The sequence below is a fragment of the Vigna angularis genome, chromosome 1 (assembly GCF_016808095.1).
Source record: "Vigna angularis cultivar LongXiaoDou No.4 chromosome 1, ASM1680809v1, whole genome shotgun sequence".
Classification (NCBI taxonomy): domain Eukaryota; kingdom Viridiplantae; phylum Streptophyta; class Magnoliopsida; order Fabales; family Fabaceae; genus Vigna; species Vigna angularis.
The window spans coordinates 64,727,620-64,751,557 of NC_068970.1; the positions used below are offsets into that span (position 1 = coordinate 64,727,620).

The following is a 23,938-nucleotide window of genomic DNA, read 5'->3' on the forward strand; positions in this document are numbered from 1 at the left end:
TTAAACTTTCGCGTTTTTTTAATTCAACCATTATCATTTAAACTAGTTTAGCTAGCAGAGTAAAATATTGTTAAAAATAAAATTATTTAATTCAACCATTATCATTTAAACTAGTTTAGCTAGCAGAGTAAAATATTGTTAAAAATAAAATTAGAATTAATTTATATAAATATATGACGTCCATTCCTTCAAAAAAGCAAAAAGAATCAATGAGAACATGTCGATGCAATAAATAAAAATATAATTTATTTTCCATGCATAAGTATTACAAAAAATGTGCTAGTATTCCAATGGAGAGTTAATTGAGAAGTTTTCAAATTTTAAAGACTAAATATAATACAAAAATTTAATAACAGCAATTAAAAGTTCTCAAATTAAATGTAAAATTTCATTTTTTTAAAAGTGTATTACTTTTTTAATAAGTGGATATTATCTTTAACTTCAGTGATCCATTCTGCATGTTAAGATTGAAGTATATTGCCATAAAAAACTTTGGATAACACAATTAGTTACAAGTGGAAGTTTTTTTCAATTCTTTGATTTATGTGTTTAATGCTTGTTGTGCCTTTATCCCGTGACTTGATCTTTTGTTTTTGAGGTGTTGAAAAATATCCTTTAAACCTAAAACTAAAATTAAATACTTAAATGGAGTTTGTATCTTGACGTAAAACATAATTCATTAATAATCTTAAAATTATAGAATTTTATACATGGTTTTTTTTTATAGAGAATTTAATGAATTGGAACTTCATAAATTATCACATGCTCAAAATCATTATGAACAGTATTTAAATATATTTGTGAGTTAATTTTGACTTGAATGTAAAATTTACGTGTTTGTGAATGCATAAAATGAAGTGAATGAAATATATTTTTGACATTTGTACATACTCTACTTTAAATTTATGTTGCATACCAACTGTAACAAAAAAATGTTTTGGGTTTTTACAAACTTTGTTGTCTGGTTAAGTTGTTAATTGCAAGAGTTATCATGTGTTGTATAAGTCCTTTTGAAGATAATGATATTTATCATTTGCTATGTGCAATCGATACACTTGTCGTTTTGTCCTATAAAGGTTCAAGACTTAATATAAACTAAAAACATACATAATCAAATATATTGTCAATAACAAAATTGACATAATCATAAATTCAATGAATTATGATATGCCAAATAATGATGTTAACGAGGCATAATCTCCCAATCAATGATATTATGAAGACATAATTCATCAATCAATGATATTGCCAATAAATTACCTTAATAATCCATATTTGCCTATTGATAACTTAATGACACCTCACGAGGCTAAAGACATTATTCTTAGGAGGATCATTATGGGCATGACTAAAAGGGTGACTTTTTCTCACATTCTTTGAGCTTTTTTACCATTTTTCTTTGTGATTAGTTTATAATTTGGTGTGTTCATTTTGTAGGTTTGCTGATGGCATCCCCTTTTCGAGGTTGTTAATTTATATAAGAACGAAGGGCCTAGCTAAAGGGAGTGTGCTCATCACACCCCTACTTTTGCTAAAAGGACACACTTCGAATGGAAAAGATAGCATCTTAAAAAGGGAGACTACAGGGGGCTACCTTTGTGAACTGTTCACAGAGATAACACCCTCTCAACTTTATTTTACCAAAATAACATAATATAGGTTTTTATTTACCAAGATAACACACTTTTACTTTTCTAGTTCAATATTTCGGATTAATTTTGAACATGTTTTTGCATTAGCATGTTTTTTTTTAACAAAAACTCCAAGAGCATGTTCAAAACTCAATTTCTAAAAAACTGATTTCTAAACTAGCACAGTAAAAATAAATAAAACCTACAAAACCTACAATATGTTGTTTTGGTTAAAATGAAATTGATATATCTAAATTATATGATTGTTTTTGGTACATTAGCTTACATTTCTTTTTTGTATGTTTGAATGCTTGTGTTATCTTTTGGAATGATCACCTAAATGGTATAAGATGATGTCTTGGTGGATCAAGTGTTGGTTAGTGCGGTGAAAGCTTAGAGTAGGATGCTTAGAGTAGGATGTCTCTGTTTCCTTATAAATTTGACCTTTGTAAAACTCTAGCATTACACTTTTGGTTTTAGTGTAAGGGAACTCTCAATGGTATAAGTTTTTGGTATGTGTGTATATTTGTTGTTATAGTTATATATGAGATAAGTGTAATAGTCTTATTTACACTTTCTTTGGGAATTATTTGTCTTTCAACGGTTTGTGTGATATTTTTTTTTTTGTAGTTGTATACTACTAAAATGGGAATATAGTGAATTTTAAAAAACTTAAAGCATAAAACAACGTGTAATACATTGTATGAAGTTATGCATATATATAAATGAAAAAATAAATTATATTTTGTATTTTAAAAGTTCTAAGATATTTGAATTGAAAAAAGAGAACATATTTATCTTAACATATCGTTTCTAGAATGTAATAAGGAGAGAGTGTGAGGAGAGAAACAATAGGTTAGAAAAAAGTGAGTAACTACATTAAAGTTAAAGTTGACATTACAGCTTATTTGAGATCACTCTTAAAAGTTGCAATTACAAAAGAGTGAGTTTATGGATTTGAGTTTGTGTTGTTTGCGTTAAGATGTCTTGATGAAGAAGTTACATCAATGTCAATGGTGTGGCTATTATCCTCAAACTGTTTCCACCTTTGGAGTGCTTCTGGTAATGTCATATCAAAGTCAATTTCATATGCTTCATCAACATTTGTTTCCGAAGGCTTCCACACTTGAACAAGAGGAGACAACACATTCACCACATGACTCATGTCAGGGCGTTGGTGAGGCTCCCTTGCACAACAATGTCCTGCTAACCCTGCAACAATGCTAATACTCAGTAACGTTTCATCATCAACCTTAATTGTTGGATCAATGGTTGTTGGGAATGAATCTTTATTTATTAACATCTTGCGAAACCATGTAACGAGGTGGATGTGCTCTTCTGGTAGACTGTCATCAAGTGCCTTCCTTCCTGTTATCATCTCCATAAGAATAACTCCAAAACTATACACATCAACCTTTGTTGTAAGTCGCCCAGTAGCTGCACAATTGCATGACATTCTCATATTAGTGCATTGAATATTTACACATGAAAGACATTTTGAGTATCTTTTAGTTGTATTTTGATGCATGAGAAACAAAGTTATGTTTAATCTACCTGCATATTCTGGTGCCATGTATCCAAAAGTTCCAGCCAGTCTAGTTTGAAACGAGGTTTTCCCTTCAGGAGCAAGTCGAACGAGTCCAAAGTCTGATACTTTGGCTCGCATATCATCTCCAAGCAAAATGTTGGATGGTTTAAGATCTCTGTGAATAAAAATCTGCTGTGCCAAACCATGGAGATATTCAACACCTCTAGCAACATCCAATGCAATACTAAGTCTTGTCTTCCATTCAAGTGGTTTTAGCCCCTCTTCTTTCCAGTTTATCAAATGTCTACTAAGAGCACCTTGAGGCATGCATTCATACACAAGAAGTCTTTCACTACCATCTAAGCAAAACCCCAAGAGTGCAACCAAATTTCTGTGTCGAACCTTGGTGAGCACAGCAATTTCAGACGTGAACTCACTCTGCCCTTTTTGATCTACAAATCCTGTTGATTGCATCCTTTTCACTGCAATCTTTGTCCCATCATGCAATTCCCCTTTGTATACAGTGCCAAATCCCCCTTTTCCCAAAATGTTTCCCTCACTAAAGTTGTTAGTTGCTTCTCTCAAAATTTGAATTGGAATTAACATGTTACTTGCTTCTCCTTTATAAACACTTTGTGAAGGACTTAACAATGAACTAATATTTCCACTGTTTATCATTGCAACATTTCCATCCCCATAACGAGGAGGTATCACAATTGTGCTTTGCTGTTGAAGCTTACCCTCGTACTTTGCCTTTCTTCTAAACTTAACAAGTATCAAAACCCCAGCAACAAGTAAAACAACAACCATTACCGTAACTCCAACAATTATTGCAGTATTATTGTTTTTTACGTGACCTACATGACCTGAATTAGTTTGTTCATTCTTTCCAATGTCAGGATTCCCTTCATATTTAACATCCACACCTTCACGAAATGATGGCACTTTGCCGTATATATCATTGTTGGAAACATCTAACTCTTGTAAATGAGGCAAACTAGCAAGTTCATTTGGTATAGTACCCGTGAGATTATTGTTAGCAAAAAATATTTTTGTCACCGAAGTAAGACCAGCAAAACATGGACAGATAGTGCCAGACAAACCCATGTTTTGAAAGTTGATAACCGAAACATTCCCCCCAGAACAGATCACACCTGTCCATCTATTTGCACACGGATCATTACCTTGCCAACTTTGAGCAAAATTTAAAGGATACCCTAAAGGTTGAACAATAGATAGTAAAACATTTACAAGGGGACTACATGATTGCTCCACCACGTTTGTGCAATACTGATTTCTCCCCTTATCCATGTTGTTGTCGACTGCTACACCATCTTTGAACCTAGGAGGGGATCCTTGAAGAAGGTTATTTGTTAAGTTCACAAACTTCAAACTTGGTAAAGCAACTAAAGAGGGTGGAACAACACCAGTCAACTGGTTATCCCTCAAGTTAACATCATAAAGTTGATCATGGTGTGACAAATCTGGTATAGGACCAGTGAAGGAATTCCCATTAGCCCATATTTGCTTCAAAGATTTCATTTTGCTTAAAACAGCTAGGGTGCCATTGAGTTTAGAGTTGCCGTTTTGTCCATTCACCAAAAGATTCTCTATTGAACTACCCGAAAGGCTTGCAGGCAATCCACCTTCTAAAAAATTATCAGACAAAGCTAAGAAAACCAAACCTGCAAAGGGACCATCTCTGCCAAAAAAATCTGGGATTGTCCCAGCAAGGCCAGCACTCTGAGCACTAAAAGTTTGGAGTGCTACACAGTCCTTGAGACTGGTAGGAATGTTCCATTGAGAGAAGGGGTTGTTGTCAATTGTCACCTCTTGCAAACTGCTCATGCCCTTGAAGAAATCACTGGGAAATAAGTTGAAGTTGTTGTCATGGATTACCAACTTCTGCAAGGATTTTGAGAGGTAAGGGAATGCCCCTGTAAGATTATTGTCTTGACACTCAAACCGGGTCAATGCCGTTAACATCGCAAGCTCTTTGGGGAGAGTCCCTTGGAGGTTTTGATTCCCAATCTGAATAGCTTTCACACGTTTTGATGAATCACACACAACATGTTTCCATTTGCATATATCCTGACCTATCCATTCGAAGCTAAGAGGGGCATTGATGGTGCTCTTTAAAATTCCCATTACGTTTGCATCTTGACATCTAATCGAGATAACAAAGAAAGAGAGAACAAAAAGAAGATCATAAAAGAAGAGACCTCCAAAACCCAGTTCATGCTTCCTCATATTTAATCACCTTTTTCAAATCATATGAAGAAAAAGAAAGCTGGGTCGGAATGATGATGGAGAATCCCGAAAGGGTTTAAGGGGGACTTTATCACATTGCATCTGATAAGGACAAGGAGGAGAAGCCCTCCAAAGAAAGAAGCGAAATGCAGAAGGAAAGAAATTGCAGACGAAGTTTTGTTTAGGTTATGGAGAAAATGGTGGAAGACAGACACATGCATGTGTGGACCCCTATTCTCTGGAAGTTTCAAAAATCAGTGGTTTGCATTGCATGTTTTAGTTCCACTCTTCTGACTGAACATAATGTTTGTAGTAAATTAATTATTCACATTAAAAAATTAAATAAAATCATATTTTTATATACTCACTAAATATTTCTTTTTTTAATTATTATTATTATTATTATACACATATGCTAATTTGGATGTTAAATGCTTAATTTTGTTAAACTAAAGTATAACAAAAAAAATGAACAAGTGATTATTTCTTTATGGGAAGATCTCAACTTGACAAACAAAATGGTTTTCAAATAATATACCTATATTTATATTTAAGATAACAGTTTATAGATAATTATGAAATATGTTTATTCTATTTTCTTTTGTTACACAAAGTGGAGACTAAATAATATTTATGATTAAAGTAAAATTATTCTATTTTTACACTTTAAATAGGACAGTCATTGACTAGTATATCAGTTTTTGAGCTTAAATTCAATGATGCAATATAAAAGCTTTCCAAAGTGGTATATCATTTATAAATTATTGTGAAGCAGTTTTTTTACTTTTAATCCTTTCACTTTTCTCATAATTTTTTTATGATTATGTACAATTTTGAAAAAAAAAAAGTGTTTATATACTTGAAAATAAAATTATATATATATATATTGTGTATTATAACAGACTAAATATTTCTTAGAATCTATTATTAAAAGTACTCTATATATTTATTTTCTAATTCATACTTTTGATTACATATTTTTAAATTTAAGTTTTATGTTTTATAATGCATATTTATAAATTGAAATTGTTAAACAGGAGATCCATTTATTAAAAATGTCTGTTAAATTATATTACACGTGTTGGGTATACAATATTTTTATAAAGTAGTTTATAATAACATATATTATTTCTTAACTTTGTTTTTCTTCATTCATTTTTTGTTTTGTTTCAAGATATTAAGATATTTATAATGAATTTTAAAATATTTATTTGTCAGGAAATTTGAAAAAAAAATTGTCAGTAAATTAAATCAAGATCACCGTCTGATGATAAATGTATATAAAGGCTTAACCCACTTTTTCAAATTTTCGTCTCATATACTGAAATTAGCTAATTAGGTGTTTTCGAATAAAAAGATAAAAAATAATTGAAATTTTACAGAAAATTGACTAATTGATCCATTTCGTGTTGAATAAGAATTGAAGATGCTCCTAATATAACAAAGTACACATTTCAATTTCACTCCCAAAACTACCCAAACCCAAACCCTTTCGCAATTGTTTCTGCAACCCTCTCAGATCGCTCGTTCCGTTAAGTACCATTCTCAAGCCCTAACCCTAACCCTAGCTGTTGCAATTATTCGCCAATTCAGTTCCTATTCGCACAACCATGGCTACGACTTTGGTGAGTTCCGCAGGTGGGATGCTGGCGATGCTCAACGAGCCCCACCTCTCGCTCAAGCTTCACGCGCTCTCCAACCTCAACAACTTGGTCGACACCTTCTGGCCCGAGATCTCCACTAGTCTGCCTAAGATGTGAGCATTCTCCTTTTTTCCTTCGATCTCTGTTTTTTTTGCGAATTTGGATTTGGGTTTTGCGTGTGCTTTTTGTTTACACGAAAGTAATATGGTTTCAATTGCTGCGCGCTTTTAGTTTCTCTGAGTGTATTGATCAATAAAGAAGAATAAAGAACTGGTTAATTGTTGTAATTCAATTGTATTATATTTAATTGCGGTTTAGTAGCCAAAGGGGTATTTTTTTGGTCACCCTTTCCATATATAGTGATAAAATCCATGAGTCAACGTGGTCCTGAAAGCGTGGCTTCTCTAGGAAGGGGAATGTTTTTAGCTGCATCTTCTTCTGCAATCTGGAGACTTTGTTATTAATGCATATGGTCCTTATTTTGCTCAAAGATCTAAGTTGTTTGCTTGAATTGAATATTTAGTGTGCGTGGTTAGAAGTGGGAATGTAGAGGATTTAACTGTTTGTTTGTTATGGGTGTCGAACAGAGAGAGTTTGCATGAAGATGAGGAGTTTGATCAACATCAAAGGCAACTTGCTGCTCTTCTGGTGTCAAAGGTATCTGTGATCTGTTAATATCTTGAACCAACTTCGAATGGAAAATTAGCGGGACAGCAATTTTTCTTGCAAAATTCTTTTCTTTGAAAGGGATAATTTTTCACAATATTTGAGATGTAAAAAATAAGTATTGGCTTTCATCTCTTTATTATCTTTCTCAATTTTTAAAGCAGTCACCAAAAGGACACGCTTTCTTTCTCCTATCTGGAAAATTTCATCCCTAGATACTGAAGTCAGTTTCATTGCCTATCTTAATGATCTATGTATGCATCACTCCATATTCTTCAGGTCTTTTATTACTTGGGTGAACTTAATGACTCGTTATCCTATGCCCTCGGAGCTGGTCCTCTTTTTGATGTTTCAGAGGATTCTGATTATGTTCACACACTTCTTGGTGAGAGTTATAGTCTTTATTTTTATAAGACAACTGTATGGCCCTCGGCAGGCAACATATAAAGTGTGGTCTGTGAATATAACTAACGATGATTAATCATGCCATCCTAAGTTCCAATGTATGTTTTGTTTATTTTCGTCTATCTTCAGCTAAGGCCATAGATGAATATGCTAGTCTAAAGTCGAAGGCAGCTGAGTCAAGTGATGAATCTGTCAAAGTGGACCCAAGGTTGGAAGCCATTGTGGAGAGACTGTTGGATAAGTATGTGAGCCATAATCATTCTTCTGGTTTCTGTAAATCAAATGTATCTTAACCCTTGGGAATCGCTCACTTTTTGTTGCTTTGTCTAATTTAGGTGTATCGTGGATGGAAAATACCAGCAAGCTATGGGAACGGCTATTGAATGCAGGAGATTGGATAAACTAGAGGAGGCAATTACAAGGAGTGACAATGTTCAAGGAACTCTATCATATTGCATTTATGTCTCTCATTCCTTTGTTAACCTTAGGGAATACAGACAGGAGGTAAGGGAATTGAAAGTTTTCTGCTTGTGTTAAGTCCTAAGCACTGTATGTATCTGGTGAATTTGGAGGGTTGTATATCATTGAGGTGGATTATGGTTTTAGTTATCTTTGAAATATCTCTCTGGGCTATGTTTCATAATTTGAATTTTACATCTTTATGATTTGTGTACTCAAATGGGATGAATATTTGCTCCTGCATGAATTTATACGGTCAAGAGGAAGATCAGCTGAATAGTACTTGAAAATGAACTGAAAAAGTTGTTGAGTTGTTCAAATTTATTCTTTAATGACTAGTTGGTTGTGGCATGACCTCCAACTTATAAAAATGTGAATAATAGTTTTTACGATGGAAGGGTGATATTGATCCTTGTTCTTGTTGTCTAGGTTCTTCGTCTTCTTGTTAAGGTGTTTCAAAAGCTTCCTTCACCAGATTATCTGAGTATTTGTCAGTGTCTTATGTTCTTGGATGAGCCGGAGGGTGTTGCAAGCATACTAGAGAAACTTTTACGTTCTGAAAACAAAGATGATGCTCTTTTGGCATTTCAAATTGCTTTTGATTTGGTAGAGAATGAGCACCAAGCTTTTCTTCTAAATGTTAGAGATCGCCTATCACCAGCTAAGTCTCAGCCTTCAGAAGCTGCACAGCCAAAACCCAGTGACGCAGATTCTACTCAAAATGCTAGTGCGAGTGGACAGGATGATGTTCAAATGACGGATGGTGATTCTGCGCCTACAGTTGATGTGCCAGAGGATCCAATTGAAACCATGTATGCTGAGAGGTTAAACAAAATAAAGGGAATTTTGTCTGGGGAAACTTCAATACAACTGACTCTGCAGTTCCTTTACAGTCATAACAAGTGAGGCAGTTTGTATGGTCATATCTTCATTTTGTGGTTGGTTTTAGTTTCACTGAATTATTGTTCTTTGTTCTTATTCTGTTTTTTATGTAATCTGCATTTAGGTCTGACCTGCTTATTCTGAAGACAATAAAGCAGTCTGTGGAGATGAGAAATAGTGTCTGTCACAGTGCCACAATTTATGCCAATGCAATTATGCATGCTGGAACAACTGTGGATACTTTCCTCAGGGAAAATCTGGTTGGTTATTATGGCTAATTTTCTCTTTATCCCCTCTCCTTGTGTTTCCCATATATATATTTATTGCTTCGCATCCTAAGAATATCGTCCCTTGAAAATCTTAGGATTGGTTGAGCAGAGCTACTAACTGGGCCAAATTTAGTGCAACTGCTGGTCTCGGTGTTATCCATAGAGGCCATTTGCAGCAGGGAAGGTCACTGATGGCACCCTACTTACCTCAGGGTGGGACTGGAGGTGGTGGTAGTCCATATTCAGAAGGCGGTGCTCTGTATGCCCTTGGTCTTATTCATGCTAACCATGGAGAGGGCATCAAACAATTTCTTCGTGATAGCCTGCGCAGTACCAGTGTTGAGGTGCTCATTAATAAACCTTATGATGTTCTTTTGGTAGAATAAGAAATAACCTGTGGTTATAATTAATGCAAGCTTCATGGGCAGGTCATTCAACATGGTGCATGTTTAGGTCTTGGATTGGCATCATTGGGAACTGCTGATGAGGATATCTATGAAGAAATAAAGAACGTTCTCTACACTGATAGTGCTGTTGCTGGTGAGGCTGCTGGTATCAGTATGGGTTTACTCATGGTTGGAACTGGTAGTGACAAGGCAAATGAGATGCTCACTTATGCGCATGAGACCCAACATGAAAAGATTATTAGGTAAATGGTTTTTGCATGACAAGGTGTGAAATTTGGGTTCTCTTGCTTATGACTGTTCAATAATTTCAGGGGGCTAGCTTTGGGAATAGCACTTACTGTTTATGGGAGAGAAGAGGAAGCGGACACATTGATTGAGCAAATGACTCGTGATCAGGATCCAATATTGCGTTATGGTGGCATGTATGCATTGGCCTTGGCGTACAGGGGAACAGCAAACAATAAGGCAATTCGCCAGTTACTGCACTTTGCTGTATCTGATGTGAGTGATGATGTTAGGAGGACTGCAGTTCTAGCCTTAGGTTTTGTGTTGTACTCTGATCCGGAACAGGTTAGTTCTATATCTTTGGATTTTCCCTTGTTCTGAATTGCCTTTTTGTGGCTTTATTGTTGTTTTGGATATCTTTTTGATATTTGCAATGTTTATCTACTTCAGACTCCACGAATTGTTTCCCTCCTATCAGAGTCTTACAATCCACATGTTCGATATGGGGCAGCACTTGCTGTGGGTATTTCCTGTGCTGGTACTGGTCTCAGTGAGGCTATCTCTTTATTGGAGCCTTTAACTTCGGATGTTGTTGATTTTGTTCGTCAAGGTGCTCTTATAGCAATGGCTATGGTCATGGTTCAGATCAGTGAAGCTAGTGACTCACGAGTTGGAACATTTAGGTAAGTCCACCCTATTTATTTTGTACAGCAAGGCAATAATTTTGTGATTTTCTGACATACCCTGCACTCTAGGCGACAGTTGGAGAAAATTATCCTTGACAAGCACGAGGATACCATGAGCAAGATGGGAGCAATTTTGGCCTCAGGAATCCTTGATGCTGGTGGCAGAAATGTGACCATAAGGCTACTTTCTAAGACAAAACATGATAAAATTACTGCAGTGGTTGGTCTTGCAGTTTTTAGCCAATTTTGGTATTGGTACCCTCTTATCTATTTTGTAAGCCTGGCTTTTTCCCCCACAGCTTTTATTGGTCTGAACTATGACCTGAAATCTCCTAAATTTGAGTTCTTGTCACATGCCAAGCCTTCACTTTTTGAATATCCTAAGCCTACTACCGTTCCTACCACTACTTCGACGGTGAAGCTTCCCACTGCTGTTCTGTCAACATCAGCTAAGGCTAAAGCTAGGGCTAAGAAAGCTGAAGAGCAGAAGGCAAATGCTGAAATTTCATCCGCTCCTGACTCTTCATCTGCACCGAGTGGTGGAAAAGGGAAGTCATCCAGTGAAAAGGATGGAGATTCAATGCAGGTAATGCGTTTTTTAATTAATTATTGAAGGCCTTCCTTTCATGTTTCTGAATTCAAAGCATTATTTGACTATTCGAAACTTATTTTTTATTGTGTGCGGACTTAGTAGAAATTTTCTTTACTAGCATTAAGTTAACACTTTTGAGCTTATGAAGCCCGGACACACTTTTCAAATGGTATGTCCTTATGTTTAACACGTATCGGACACACCTCTCTAATGTTATGTCCTCATGTCTGACACCGACACATGTATGTTACTCAAGCAACACTTATCAGTGAAGTGTTTAATTCGATAGACATTTTTTTTGTCCTTGACACGATTTTGACATTGTGTTATGATCACAAATGTTTAGATTATATGTATTGTAATCTCGTACCATATCTCCCATATAATGTGGGATTTTAAAGTTGTTAATTTGTCTTTAAATGAATCTCGACTAAAGTGTTTTTTTTTTCAATAATGATGACCAAGAAGGGGATGAAATATTTTAAATTATAAATTATATCCTCTTTTCACTTTTTGGATGTTATATAGATGAATTAAATTCATTTTTGTATTAGGTGACAATTTGTTTAGATTATTATATTTAACTAATATTGATTGTTAATTTAAATAATTCATAATGATCCGTGTCCCCTTGTTCTACACTTTGGAGATTACACGTGTTAAAGTGTCCATGTCCGGGTCTGTGTCGTGTCCGGGTCATTGTCCATGTTTCATAGCTTTTGAGCAAAGGGAATAGGGATTGTGGATTACAGTTCTGAAACTGCTTTTCTTTATTTGGTGGTTATGAAGTAGGTCTAGAACTTGGTATGTAAAGATGGGGAATGTAGCTAAATTGCTATTAGGAAATGATTAGTCCTGGAGATCCAATGGTCCCTGAAAGCTTGAGTAAAGGGAATAGGGATTGGGGATCGCAGTTCTGAAACTGATTTTGTTTATTTGGTGGTTATGAAGTAGGTCTAAAGCTTGGTATGTAAGGACGGCGAATGTGGCTAAATTGCTATTAAGAAATGATCGAACTGTGATTGGTCCTGGAGATCCAATGGACCCTGAAAGCTCATGGCTGGAGTCTCTCCTTTTTTTTTCGTGTGTGTAGGCAGAGTTTAGCATAAAATTTTCTTCATTGCAATGGTGATACTGTACTTGTTGGACATCTCACATCAATTAGATATATTACTAATTTATAATATAAAATGACCTTACAAGTCCTACAAATATGACTTGAAATCTATATTTTACGAATACAAGAAATTGTTGTTAAAATGTTGATATGAAAATGTTAGATCCATGACCTATCATATCACATGTGTATATGTTTGCTTGATGACCTTTTAAAATTTCACTTTTCTGTAGGTTGATAGCCCAACGACGGAGAAGAAATCAGAACCCGAGTCATCTTTTGAGATTCTGACTAATCCTGCAAGGGTGGTTCCTGCGCAGGAGAAGGTTATTAAATTTTTGCAGGACAGCAGATATGTTCCAGTTAAGTTGGCACCTTCAGGATTTGTGCTTCTCAAAGACTTGCGTCCTACTGAGCCAGAAGTTCTTGCTCTCACTGATACGCCCTCATCAACCACCACTTCAGCTGCTGGTGGGTCAGCAACTGGATTGCAGAGTTCTTCATCAGCCATGGCTGTGGATGAGGAACCTCAACCTCCTCAACCATTTGAATACAGCTCATGAGTTTGGTCCTGATTCCGCAAAGTTCAAATATTCATCATGGTGCTTGTGATAAATTGGTTCGTCCGAGAAGAGTAGGTACCTGAATGGTTCAGCTCAACTGCACTGTTGCCTATTTTAAGTCGATTTCTGGGGCTATAAATTTCATTTTTCCTTAATGCACTATACTGTGGTATTTGCTCCAATATGTAGTTAATATCTGAACCAGTTCGGCGCAGAAGCAGCGTGCGGCCAACCTGATGTGTTAATTTGTTTTTTATCGTCTCCGATTTGTTTTCGACGAACTCCAATTTCTAGAGTAGTGGCACTGTTTTTCTCTCTTAAACTTTAATATTTACTATCAAGAACACGAGATTACGAATTTCTGAAAATTGATTTAAGTTTTCTTATCGCTTCTTAATTGTACTCCATAGTTATGAGATTAGAGAAGGAATTATAATTAATTAGAATTATAAAACGGCCAATAAATCTATCAATGAAGTCCTACTTTTTTGAAGTTTTCTTTGAGTTTTCAGTGAATCGACTAATATGAATGACCCTTTAAATGCAACTTGGAATTTATTAAAAGCCTTTTAGAACGTTCTATAATAAGATTGATCAAACTAAGAATATTCTATAATAAATTTTATAATTAAGAGGATTTCTGTAACCATTTAAAAAATACACATTATGGAATGTTTTATTAAGAAATTTGAAAAATGAAGTTTCCAGAATGGCCACAAGAATCTAAATCTCAAAAAGTTCACACACATTAAAGGGTTCGTAGAATATTCATAGAAAGTGTCGCATTCTTTATTCATTGTAACACTAACTCGTAATTGATCATAAAATATTTAGAGTACTTACTTCTTAATAAAATAAAATAAAAACACAAATAAAGTTCAAATCACATAAATAAATGAAAAGTTACTATATTCATAAAGAACAAAAATGTATAAACTTTTTAAGATAAAAATAATGATATTTCAAATAAATTAAGACTATAAAAAGTTAACTCAATAAATTTTGGTTGAGATATTTCAAGAATATAAAATAATCTATTTTGAAAGTTGAATTGTTCCAATTTTTTTACTGTTATGCTAAAATAAGTAGATATTTATGCAGACGTATTTTTTCTTAAATAAAAAATAAATGATAGAAAATAATATAATTTTAATAAATATTAATTTAAATATGTTTACAGTATTTATACTAAAATTATTTATCTGTTTTATATAACATTTAAACTTTAGATGTTTACAGTATTTTCTTACTGTTTCCGATGGCCCACTTGACGTTTTACTATTATGACTGAGTTGTTGTAATAACCAGAATTGCTCCTATGCCTATGCCTTCTACGAGTGCTTCTGGTTTCTAAAGAAAAAAAACAAAAAAGTTTTTTTTACTGCGTTTAAAATAGCAAATGATAAAACAGTTTAACATAATATTAAAATGATTTTAGCTCTTAATTATTATCATTGGTGTTTAAATTTAGTTAACTGTAATCGCAAACATTATATTTATGGAAAATTTACTCCCATTCTTTTCTAAATGAAATCAATGAATTGAAAATACTTATGATAATACAATATTGAGAATATAGAAAAACTCTTTTTTCTTGTTTTAAAAAATTTAGAGTCTTATATACAATGTCATCATTTTCCAAAAGAAATGTTGTGTATGCATTTCAATTTCTCATCTTCTAAACTCAAAATATACTGTGTGAGAATTGTGTAATCCTTTTTTTTTAAACTCAACATTTTATTAATTTTAATTTTAAAAACCTTCTTTTCACAAAGTTATAGTAAATAATAGGTTGAACTAAAGTTTAGGTACCTAATAAATAAAGATAAAAAGCTTTAATCTTATAGTCTGTACTCAATAATCTCAACAAAATTTTTATGATCTACTAAACATTCATTTAACTGTGTAATGTAATTATTAAGTGATTAATATAACTGTTATATTACTTAATCAGGTTACCATGAAGATTAATGAACCAGAACAGAACAGAACATAAAACAGAAGTAGTTTTATTAATTTGGTGAGAGAAGGAAGGACATAATCGTATTTAGCATTATGTAGGAAAGACAACATGCGTAACATTTGTCACATAACATGACATGATTTTACAGTGTTGATGATTGTGAGAGCTACTTGCGTTGATGTGATCCAGTCCCAGGAAGCTTCTCTTTTATTTTCTCTATGATTCCTTTCTGCTGCTTCTCACCACTGCTGTTGCTGTTGCTGGTAACATAATCTTCAGCTATGACTTGTGTACTGCCACCACCGCCGCCGCCACCAAACCCAACTCCGGTGGTGTCTCCGGTGGTCTCCATTTCCCGCTGGACAGAATCCTTACTGGTAGGAGCAGCACCGTACTGATTCTGATACTGTTCCATATTCATTTCTTTTATTTCTTCAAAGTTCTACCATTTTCACACCTACATACCTAATTTATATATGTATGCACTTGATACAGACATTAACTCATTCTTTCTATATGCATGTCATGTCATATAGAGAGGTTGCCACCTCACTATGCTTGCTACCAGCTGTTGACAAATGTTGCTTCACATTGTTTCTGGGGTTGCCACGTGGCTACCACCACCATCACCATGCTGAACGTGTGCATTTTTCCTTCTCTTTCCTCGCATAAACTCTCTCAAGTTTGCTTCTCGAAGTTACTAGTCTGATATAGGAGATGAATGATTCCATTGTGTGAATGAAGTGAATTATTTAAACGCCATTGGAAGGAATTGGAAGTGTAGGAAAAAACATATGGCAACTTTTTCCTTCTGAACAATAATAGTAGTAACTAACCAAATCTTATACAAGACAATTTTACAGAAAAAAAGGATTTCAAAACTAAAAAAATAGAGACTATAGTGAAACCCTTCTGATAGGGAGTATCGAGATGCCAAAGAAAAATATTGAATTTACATGATTTTTCTCATCCCTTGGGAGATCTGTACACTAGTTGGGGTAGTAGTGGTATACATCTTTTCGGGTTGAAATCATGTTCAGCTGGTGGTTAGAAATGATCACTGCATATGGGTGTGTAATGTTGCATGCATACTGCATAATCTCAGATGTCTTGAAACCAACCGAAGCTCTTCTTCTGTATGTTGAAGCACATTCAGATCACTAGCAAACTATGAAAAATGCCAGTAGTGAGAGTGTGTCCAATTATTAAGGTGCTTTCCCAGTTCTGTTGCCATTCTGTAATGAGTTGTCTGAGGTAGGCTTGGGGTTGAAAAACTTTGCAACTGCTTGATACAGATTTTCCTCCTCAAAAGGCTTTGTAACGTAACCATCCATTCCACATTCCACACACTTCTCGTACGTTGCTTGAATTACATCTGCTGTCATGGCCAATATAGGTAAATGGTACTCCTTTTTCCAGCCATTTCCTTCACCACATTCACCATTCATCAGAAGCTCATTTGCCTTTCTCTCCATTTCCCGAATTTTCCCAGTTGCTTGAAACCTGCAAATAATTTGATGATTTACATATTTAGATGCTTCATCAAATCCATCTCAATATCAAGAGTTGGTCATGGAACATTTAATAACAAGTTTCATCACATGCTACACAAAAGTTAAGTCTCAACGCTTGGCTTATGAGAATTACCCCACTTATATATACTATAAGATTTGAATTTTTCTTAATAAATCTCCTCACGTCTAGTATTATTGAGTTGAGTTTGGTACCTAAATCTCATACCATATCAAAACCTGGCTCGTGTTATGCATCTTTTTATAACTTAAACGCAACCCAGAATATAGATCGTGCTTGATGGTATACTGGATCAAGATATGATACTCTTCAGCATGTTTATAAGATATGATACTTCCACGCAACTAGTCAATATGCCTCAACTAGAAAAGTTGAATGCATATAAATCGAAAAAAAGATTTCATATTAATACAGCAGCTATCATGTTAACACTTTTAATTGGTTAGTGTCTGATAAAAGAAAATGTACACAATCCAGTTTAGGTTATCTGCTCATAATACAACAAAAAATATCAAATAGTACCATACAACATGCTGCATGACTATAAGCAGATTTAATTCTTCATTCAGTCCATGTATTTAACACAAACCTTTTGATTTAAGATCCTACGAAATAGAAGTTTATGTTTCAATCTCTAATAGAACAACTTTCTTTTTTAATATTAGGGTTTTTTACACTTGCCAAATTTGTTACTTTAGTCCCTATACCAAGAAACTGTGTTTGAGTCTTCATAGAAACACTTTTTGTTCTAACTGTAGTTCAGTTGTCAAGTATCTTGCTTAACTATAATTGTTTAACACTGCTACGAAATTAAAACCGATGATGCAAAAGCACTATATTTTTTGGCCCTTAAGTATAAATTATATGTAACTGTAAGGGAAATGATAAGAAACGTACCCGTCCATTTCTGGCATTTGAATATCCATGAAGCAAGCATCAAAATTGTGAGGCAATTGAAGCATTTCAAGAGCAATTTTGCCACTTTCTGCACAAGTTGCATGAGCTCCAAAATTTTGTAATGCACCTGCTGCGACCCTTCTATTTACCCTATTGTCATCAACCACAAGTATTTTTTTCCCACAAAGAAGGCTTCGTGCAAAAGATGAACCCGTGTCCTTTCCTAGCTGTCTCTTCTTCCCCGTTCCCAGAACTTGTTGAAGACATGCAGCCACCATGCTGGCTCTCAGAGGCTTCATGATCACAGTATCACTGAAACCTGCTGCTTTAGCTTTATCAAATTCAGCATTAGTAATGTTGGTTGCAAGAAGGATCATTTGAGGTATCTTAAACATGTGCCCGTTCTGTTTCCAGTCCAGCTGCCACACGTTGAAGATCCCATCCTCTCCACAAATCCACGAGTCTTTCTCAACAAAAATCATATCAGGCTGAAATATTCTGCCATATACAACCAGTTTACGCAGTGAATGAACTGAACAACATCAATATCTTCAACCAAACTGCTATCTAGCTAGAACAACATTTATTGACACCACATCACTATCTTTGAGTAATTAAAGAAAACCAGTCCATACAGTTTCTTATTTTCTTTATGAAATTAGAGCTTAAAACAATACAGAACAAGTGCATGTGAAACTTGAAATAGAATGTTTGACATGTTAAAATCCACGTTAAGCTTGTAAAAACATCCATAACAACATTTGAAAACTCACTATTCATAAGCACATGCTATAAAGCTAATGAGAATTACTAAAATGTTGATACTGCTGTTTGTGATCACATTCAGTTCATTCATAATTGACAACTATAAGAGAAACTAAAATCTTACCCTGAGGTCAAAGACCAATTTTTCCCACATAAAGAAACAGCCTTATTGATGCTATTTGCAACTTTGGCCTGAATCCCTAGTCTCTTCAGATGGTATCTAGTAACAGCTGCTCTAACAGGTTTTCCATCAACCACAATGGCTTTAAACCCTCTAAAACTGGAACGCAGATCTTCCAAGTTATGTTTCTTCATGTCAGTTATTGAATTTTTCTTAATTGTTCCAAAATCTGCAGTAAATGAAAACGTGCTCCCAACCTGGGGTCGGCTTATAAAACTGATCTCACCACCCATCAGTTCAACCAGGCACTTGCTTATACTCAAGCCAATCCCAGTACCACCATAATGTCTTGAGGTTGAGCTGTCTGCCTGTACAAATGGCATGAAAATCTTATCTTGAGCTATGAAAGGAATTCCATTCCCAGTGTCCTCCACACTCACCATCAAGGTGACTTGCTCATAGGATTCACTTGCCACCTTTTTAACTGAATCATCAAAGAAAAATTCTTCGTCGGCAATCAGATGCTTAAAATTGTCCCAGCTGTTCCGTTCATCAGCTGCTTCATGTCCGCTTAAAGTTTTGAAATTATAACCACCGCTAGACACATGCACAACTTCATCTGATCGTCCATTGAGAAACGTCTCCATTTTTCCATTCATTGTGGACATCCTATTTTCAGCTAGATGGACTTTCACCAATATATGTCCTCGCTCAGTGAACTGCAAGATTATAATCAGTAATGTTACCGTGAATTACCATGGTAATAAATTACTTGTTACAATAACGATTCAAACATCCTCTCTACAGTTAAAAAATTGAACAAAGTTATACTAGAAACACATTCCGAACACACATACATGTTAGTAATGCAAATATGCACATAACATTAGAGAAGTTAACTTTGAAAAATTCACTTACTTTAACTGAATTGCCAACAAGGTTTGTTACTATTTGTCTGAATCTTCCAGGATCTCCCATGACAATATCTGGAACTTTATCAGAAACAAATACTGCCAGCTATGGTTCCCAAAACCATATTAAGTCCAAGCCAGAAGAATTGTGAATAGGAACCCCAGTAGCCAAATTGCCACCGAAAGACATACGAATACAAAGATAACAATGAAATGAGATCATTAGTTCAAGAAATACAAAAATAGATTATGGAATTCTGCAACTCATAAAGTTAAATGACCTTCACAACAATTTAGCAACTAGACATACCTCTAAACCTTTGTGCCGAGACTTCTCGGAGAAAAGAGAAAGCACATCATCAAGTATGGATCGAATGTCAAATGGAACTGTTTCCAGCTCTAACTTGCCAGCTTCAATTTTGGCACGGTCAAGCACCTCATTTATCAATGCTATCAGAGCCATCCCACATGCTTGAGCAGTCTGAGCATAATCTAGTTGAGTGGAACTCAATTCTGTGCCTAGAAGCAGACCGAGCATCCCTACAGTAACATGGAGTTTGAAGATAGTATCACTAATAGTAATGAGAAAGTAGGTAAAAAAGAATGTTACTTTTTAGGGGTAGAGAAAATTCGGATGTTACCTAAAATGCCATTCATGGGTGTTCTGATTTCATGAGAGACAGTAGCTAGAAACTGATATTTATAGAAAAAAATAGTTTTAGTGATCATGGAGCCATAAAAGGAACTAATAAACTGTGCTAACGTAAGCAAGGAAAAGAACCTGTGACTTGGCAATATCAGCTGATTCTGCACGGACTTTTAATTCTGCCATTTTATGAAAATCATCCTCTACTTTGACAATACGATTTCCAGCACTATACAAAATATAACCCACTAATAAAAGAATCACAAAAAATAAGAATGCCGTGGTAAGTGCTATCCAGTTTGTTGGTGCCTTCTGGTGATACCTGTTTAAAAACTTGATGATAAGCATCTGCTGACCAAACATTTTACAAAAGGTACAACAGCCAGAGGCACCTACCTACATATCATTTTATGTTTCCTGTATGGATCTCCAAAATCAAGCTTACTTTCATGGACAAGAGACATGTCACCTTCTTCATCTTGCTTCCCATACATGATTAAGGGATCAGTAAAGTTTGTGATGTCATATACGTTCACCAAAATTGCTTGGTTACCAGCAAGTTGACCAAGTAAATTCTCCACGAGGGACTCAACATCAAAGGATCCTCCAACATATCTGCTTCCAATTAAAAGTTTCAGCAACACCATGGAATTCAGAAGCTTACGGATAATATAAAGCCATCAGATTGAACCAAAACTAACAAATTCTACAGGTTTTCTATAGAGGAATTATGGAATTCCAACCACAAACCAGAAAAGAAAAGAAATTAAAAAGACTAGTAGCACAAAAGCAACTGTTACAATGGATATGAAACAGAAGTGAGTATCATGTCTTAGGTCTTCATTACAGGTAAATGCAGTAGTAATGGACACAGCAGCCAGAGTAAGTCTGTCCTTTATCATGTATTGACATTTAGAGGAATTATAAGGGTTACAAACTGAGTCTTGAACTTGAAATAGGTGAAGTATTCAGTAGAGTTATAATTATTTTCATTATTTTGAACTATATAAAAAAAATGCATCACTTAGGCATTAATCCACCTAAGATTTTAACCATCCCTCATCCTCTTACCACTCGTGAGCCACAAGACAGACAGCAAAATGTTGTGAAAACAAACTTGGCACAAACCATTAAAGTATTGACAAGGACATACCCTGCTGTTGCTTTAATACGCTCTTCCATTGTTGGCTTTGTAGGGAGCTTAGATTTATAAACAGGAAATGTCAAAACCACACCAAGATGATGAGAACCCAACAGCTTAAAAGGGCTAGTGAGAACAGCTTTCCCAGTGGCCCTAGCCCTCAAAATATTCTCTCGGTCCTCCTGCATCACGCATCAGATAAACTAAAGTCAGAAAGTTATAGACTGATTATATAAGCAAAAAAAAATGTTGAAAAGGTTTGCAATTTACCTCCCCGGACATCATATCAAGAGATTCGAGGTAAGAAAGAGTTTCTTGTGCAAATATCACCGGTGCATACTCATCTCTAACCTGAGAAGGCTTTCTTTCCATTGTCTTTATAACCCATCCATGTTGCTTCTCAAATGATTCTCTCTCGGAGTTAACCACTCTTTGTGCATAGGCCACTCCACTGAGCAATGGCCTTTCAAATGCTGTCCTGGCTGTATACTCTGCAAAGGTTTCCTGGTGAGCAACAAACAATAGTCAAGATATGCAAAAATCTGAGTAGAAAAACCACAAGATTGCATTAGAAGAAATCAGAAATGAGAAAAAAACAAACCCAACTTGTCATAATTAGTTCTAAGCACAGAGCACAATGAAAGATCAAACACAAACCTGGTCAATTGCAGAAGGTGTTCTGTAGTAATGGAAGGTTGAAACAAGGATGGCAAGGGCATGGACATGGTTGACACTAACACTGAATTGATCTTGCAGCATTCTTGCCCTTTGATCACAGAGGCTACCGAGCACCTCTTTTCTTCTGACTTTAGTGTCAGCATCCATTTTAGTATAGATGCACCAACCAATTAGAGCCATGAGAAGGATCCACAGCATCAAAAGCTTGGGAAGCCATGCCCTATGTGCCTGAATGAAAGTGTTCTTTCCATTGCTCCCTGCTTGCTCACTCTTCATCTTCAACCCAAGACCTATCACCATCAATTTCTCTCTGCCCCTATCTTTCTTCCCTATTCATCATCTATAAAATTTCCGAAGAAACCCAAAAATAATTGTGGTTAGTGCTTATGTAGGAGTACTACACTTTGCTTAAAGCTTAAAGCTGAAAGTGCTCGCAAAAAATCATACACTTTTCTCTGATGGTTGCAACAAAAAGGTCACAAATCAAAACTCTATGTACGGCATCATTGCGGCATTGTTTTGCGCGATTCAAAACTCAGAAAGAAGACACAAAAGCAAACCAAGCACAATGAATGATTGACCAATTGGGTAAATTATTTTCTTTGTTTTATCTCTTATTAAAGAAACCAAGTCTATTTCAAAATCCACCACCCAAAAAAGGAAAAAGAAAAAGAAAAGAAAAAAATGTCACACACAGACCCAGAATTTAAAAGAAAAATATCTGATAAACAAGCACGAGTCTCAAAAGCTGTTAAAAAAAAAAAGCTCAATTTCCAAAGAACCACCTTCCCCTCCCCCAACAGCCAATATTTGTGTTTCAACAGCGTTTTAGGATTTAAGGATCAGAATAAAAAAAAAATTAAAGAGAACTATAATCAATAATCATGCTGAGTAGGCGTGAAACTAGTGTTTGCTTAAGGACAAAGAACAGCACGTTCACCTTCTTTCCTCTATATAATAATCAAAGCCAGAGATTGACCTCAAAAATACCATACACACACAGCGAAGCACACAACCCAATGAGAAAGGGATAGAGATGGTAAAGAGGGTTGTTGAGACTTGAGAGCAAGAAAGAAAATAAAAAACCATGTTTACCTGTCTGTACAGGAAAGAGAACAAGGTGGCTGTACAATGAACAATTGGAACCAATTTGGTTTGGTCTTGATCCGAGTGTGCCCCCCTTCTCTCTCTCACACCATGTACTTGTTCAATTTTTATACCCTTTTTTATTCTTTTCTCTTGTTTACTTTTTTCTTGGCTTAATTTAAGCACATAACATAACTAAATCGAATTTTCCCGATTTTCCCAGATACGCTGTTGTCCCCCTTCCACTTCACAGTTCACACACACAACACAAAAAATATAGTACATCAGTCAAGTCAAGACCTCTCTCTCTCTCTCTCTCTCTCTCTCTCTCTCTCTCTCTCTCTCTCTCTCTCTCTCTCTCTCTCTCATTCTTTGCAACAATGCTAATGAATTTCTTTTCACACCAACTGTGTCCCGCTGTCTGCTCCCCAAGTTGGTAATCTTTTTCAACAGGCTTAGAAGAAACTCAACCTCCCAATTCAAAGAACCACGAAGCACGAAGCGTTTGGTATGGACTATTATGGATCGTGACCAGTGAGTGAATGAAGTGTTAACTAATTACCTTTTTGGTGTTTTTTCCAACTTTGGAACCTGTATGACAGAAAAGATTGAAACTTTACAGTCTCCTCCACACTATCTTCACTTCAAGCACGACACTTTCATGCAACCCGAATCATTTTTATCTTTTCCCTCACCTGGGTCTTTCTCGGTTCACCATTTTCTTGTACTTCTGTTGCGTTACAACGTTAGGAATTGAAACGGCAAAGAGAGAGAAACAAAAAGGAGGAGAGAGAAAAACCAGAAACTGGAAATCGCAATCACAAATCTGAGCGATAATGACATGGCGACAAGGCGCGGATCTTATTCCCGCCTG

At 35.3% G+C, this 23,938-nt stretch overlaps 3 protein-coding genes across 4 annotated transcripts; 1 reads left to right on the forward strand and 2 right to left on the reverse strand.

Annotated features, from left to right (window-relative positions):
- Positions 1 to 2,472: 2,472 nt before the first annotated feature.
- Positions 2,473 to 5,663, reverse strand: LOC108323384 (receptor protein kinase TMK1). Its single transcript, XM_017555826.2, has 2 exons — positions 3,186 to 5,663; positions 2,473 to 3,068 (listed from the first exon to the last, which is right to left on the reverse strand). The coding sequence occupies exons 1-2, from the start codon at positions 5,407 to 5,409 to the stop codon at positions 2,581 to 2,583; spliced, it is 2,712 nt and encodes a 903-aa protein (XP_017411315.1). The 5' UTR covers positions 5,410 to 5,663; the 3' UTR covers positions 2,473 to 2,580.
- Positions 5,664 to 6,838: 1,175 nt separating this feature from the next.
- Positions 6,839 to 13,691, forward strand: LOC108323407 (26S proteasome non-ATPase regulatory subunit 1 homolog A). The gene is made up of 13 exons (XM_017555854.2): positions 6,839 to 7,165; positions 7,640 to 7,709; positions 7,998 to 8,103; positions 8,253 to 8,364; positions 8,459 to 8,627; positions 9,012 to 9,484; positions 9,589 to 9,724; positions 9,829 to 10,077; positions 10,162 to 10,382; positions 10,452 to 10,710; positions 10,816 to 11,048; positions 11,121 to 11,637; positions 12,994 to 13,691. The coding sequence occupies exons 1-13, from the start codon at positions 7,020 to 7,022 to the stop codon at positions 13,321 to 13,323; spliced, it is 3,021 nt and encodes a 1,006-aa protein (XP_017411343.1). The 5' UTR covers positions 6,839 to 7,019; the 3' UTR covers positions 13,324 to 13,691.
- Positions 13,692 to 15,311: 1,620 nt separating this feature from the next.
- On the reverse strand, positions 15,312 to 23,894 carry LOC108323409 (histidine kinase 4). Of its 2 annotated transcripts, XM_017555857.2 has the most exons (12): positions 23,074 to 23,894; positions 21,958 to 22,318; positions 21,571 to 21,804; positions 21,313 to 21,482; positions 20,556 to 20,774; positions 20,295 to 20,481; positions 20,155 to 20,206; positions 19,824 to 20,053; positions 19,521 to 19,619; positions 18,606 to 19,321; positions 17,717 to 18,214; positions 15,312 to 16,789 (listed from the first exon to the last, which is right to left on the reverse strand). In XM_017555857.2, exons 2-12 carry the CDS (start codon positions 22,276 to 22,278, stop codon positions 16,492 to 16,494), a joined length of 3,024 nt encoding a protein of 1,007 aa, XP_017411346.2. In that variant the 5' UTR covers positions 22,279 to 22,318; positions 23,074 to 23,894; the 3' UTR covers positions 15,312 to 16,491. The 2 variants fall into 2 exon arrangements, with proteins under 2 accessions (XP_017411346.2, XP_052731656.1); XM_052875696.1 differs by lacking the exons at positions 21,958 to 22,318; positions 23,074 to 23,894 and having other exon boundaries at positions 21,313 to 21,503; positions 21,571 to 21,708.
- Between the last annotated feature and the right edge of the window lie 44 nt (positions 23,895 to 23,938).

Excerpts from the sequence above, each read along its gene's own strand:
- LOC108323384 (XM_017555826.2), bottom strand. The coding sequence starts at position 5,409 with ATGAGGAAGCATGAACTGGGTTTTGGAGGTCTCTTCTTTTATGATCTT. Across the intron at positions 3,069-3,185 it reads CATGGCACCAGAATATGCAG|CTACTGGGCGACTTACAACA; the intron begins GTAGATTAAACA and ends GCAATTGTGCAG.
- LOC108323407 (XM_017555854.2), top strand. The coding sequence starts at position 7,020 with ATGGCTACGACTTTGGTGAGTTCCGCAGGTGGGATGCTGGCGATGCTC. Across the intron at positions 7,710-7,997 it reads CTGCTCTTCTGGTGTCAAAG|GTCTTTTATTACTTGGGTGA; the intron begins GTATCTGTGATC and ends CATATTCTTCAG. Across the intron at positions 8,365-8,458 it reads GTGGAGAGACTGTTGGATAA|GTGTATCGTGGATGGAAAAT; the intron begins GTATGTGAGCCA and ends TGTCTAATTTAG.
- LOC108323409 (XM_017555857.2), bottom strand. The coding sequence starts at position 22,278 with ATGGTGATAGGTCTTGGGTTGAAGATGAAGAGTGAGCAAGCAGGGAGC. Across the intron at positions 21,805-21,957 it reads CACCTTCTGCAATTGACCAG|GAAACCTTTGCAGAGTATAC; the intron begins GTTTGTGTTTGA and ends GTTGCTCACCAG. Across the intron at positions 16,790-17,716 it reads CAAATGCCAGAAATGGACGG|GTTTCAAGCAACTGGGAAAA; the intron begins GTACGTTTCTTA and ends AATTATTTGCAG.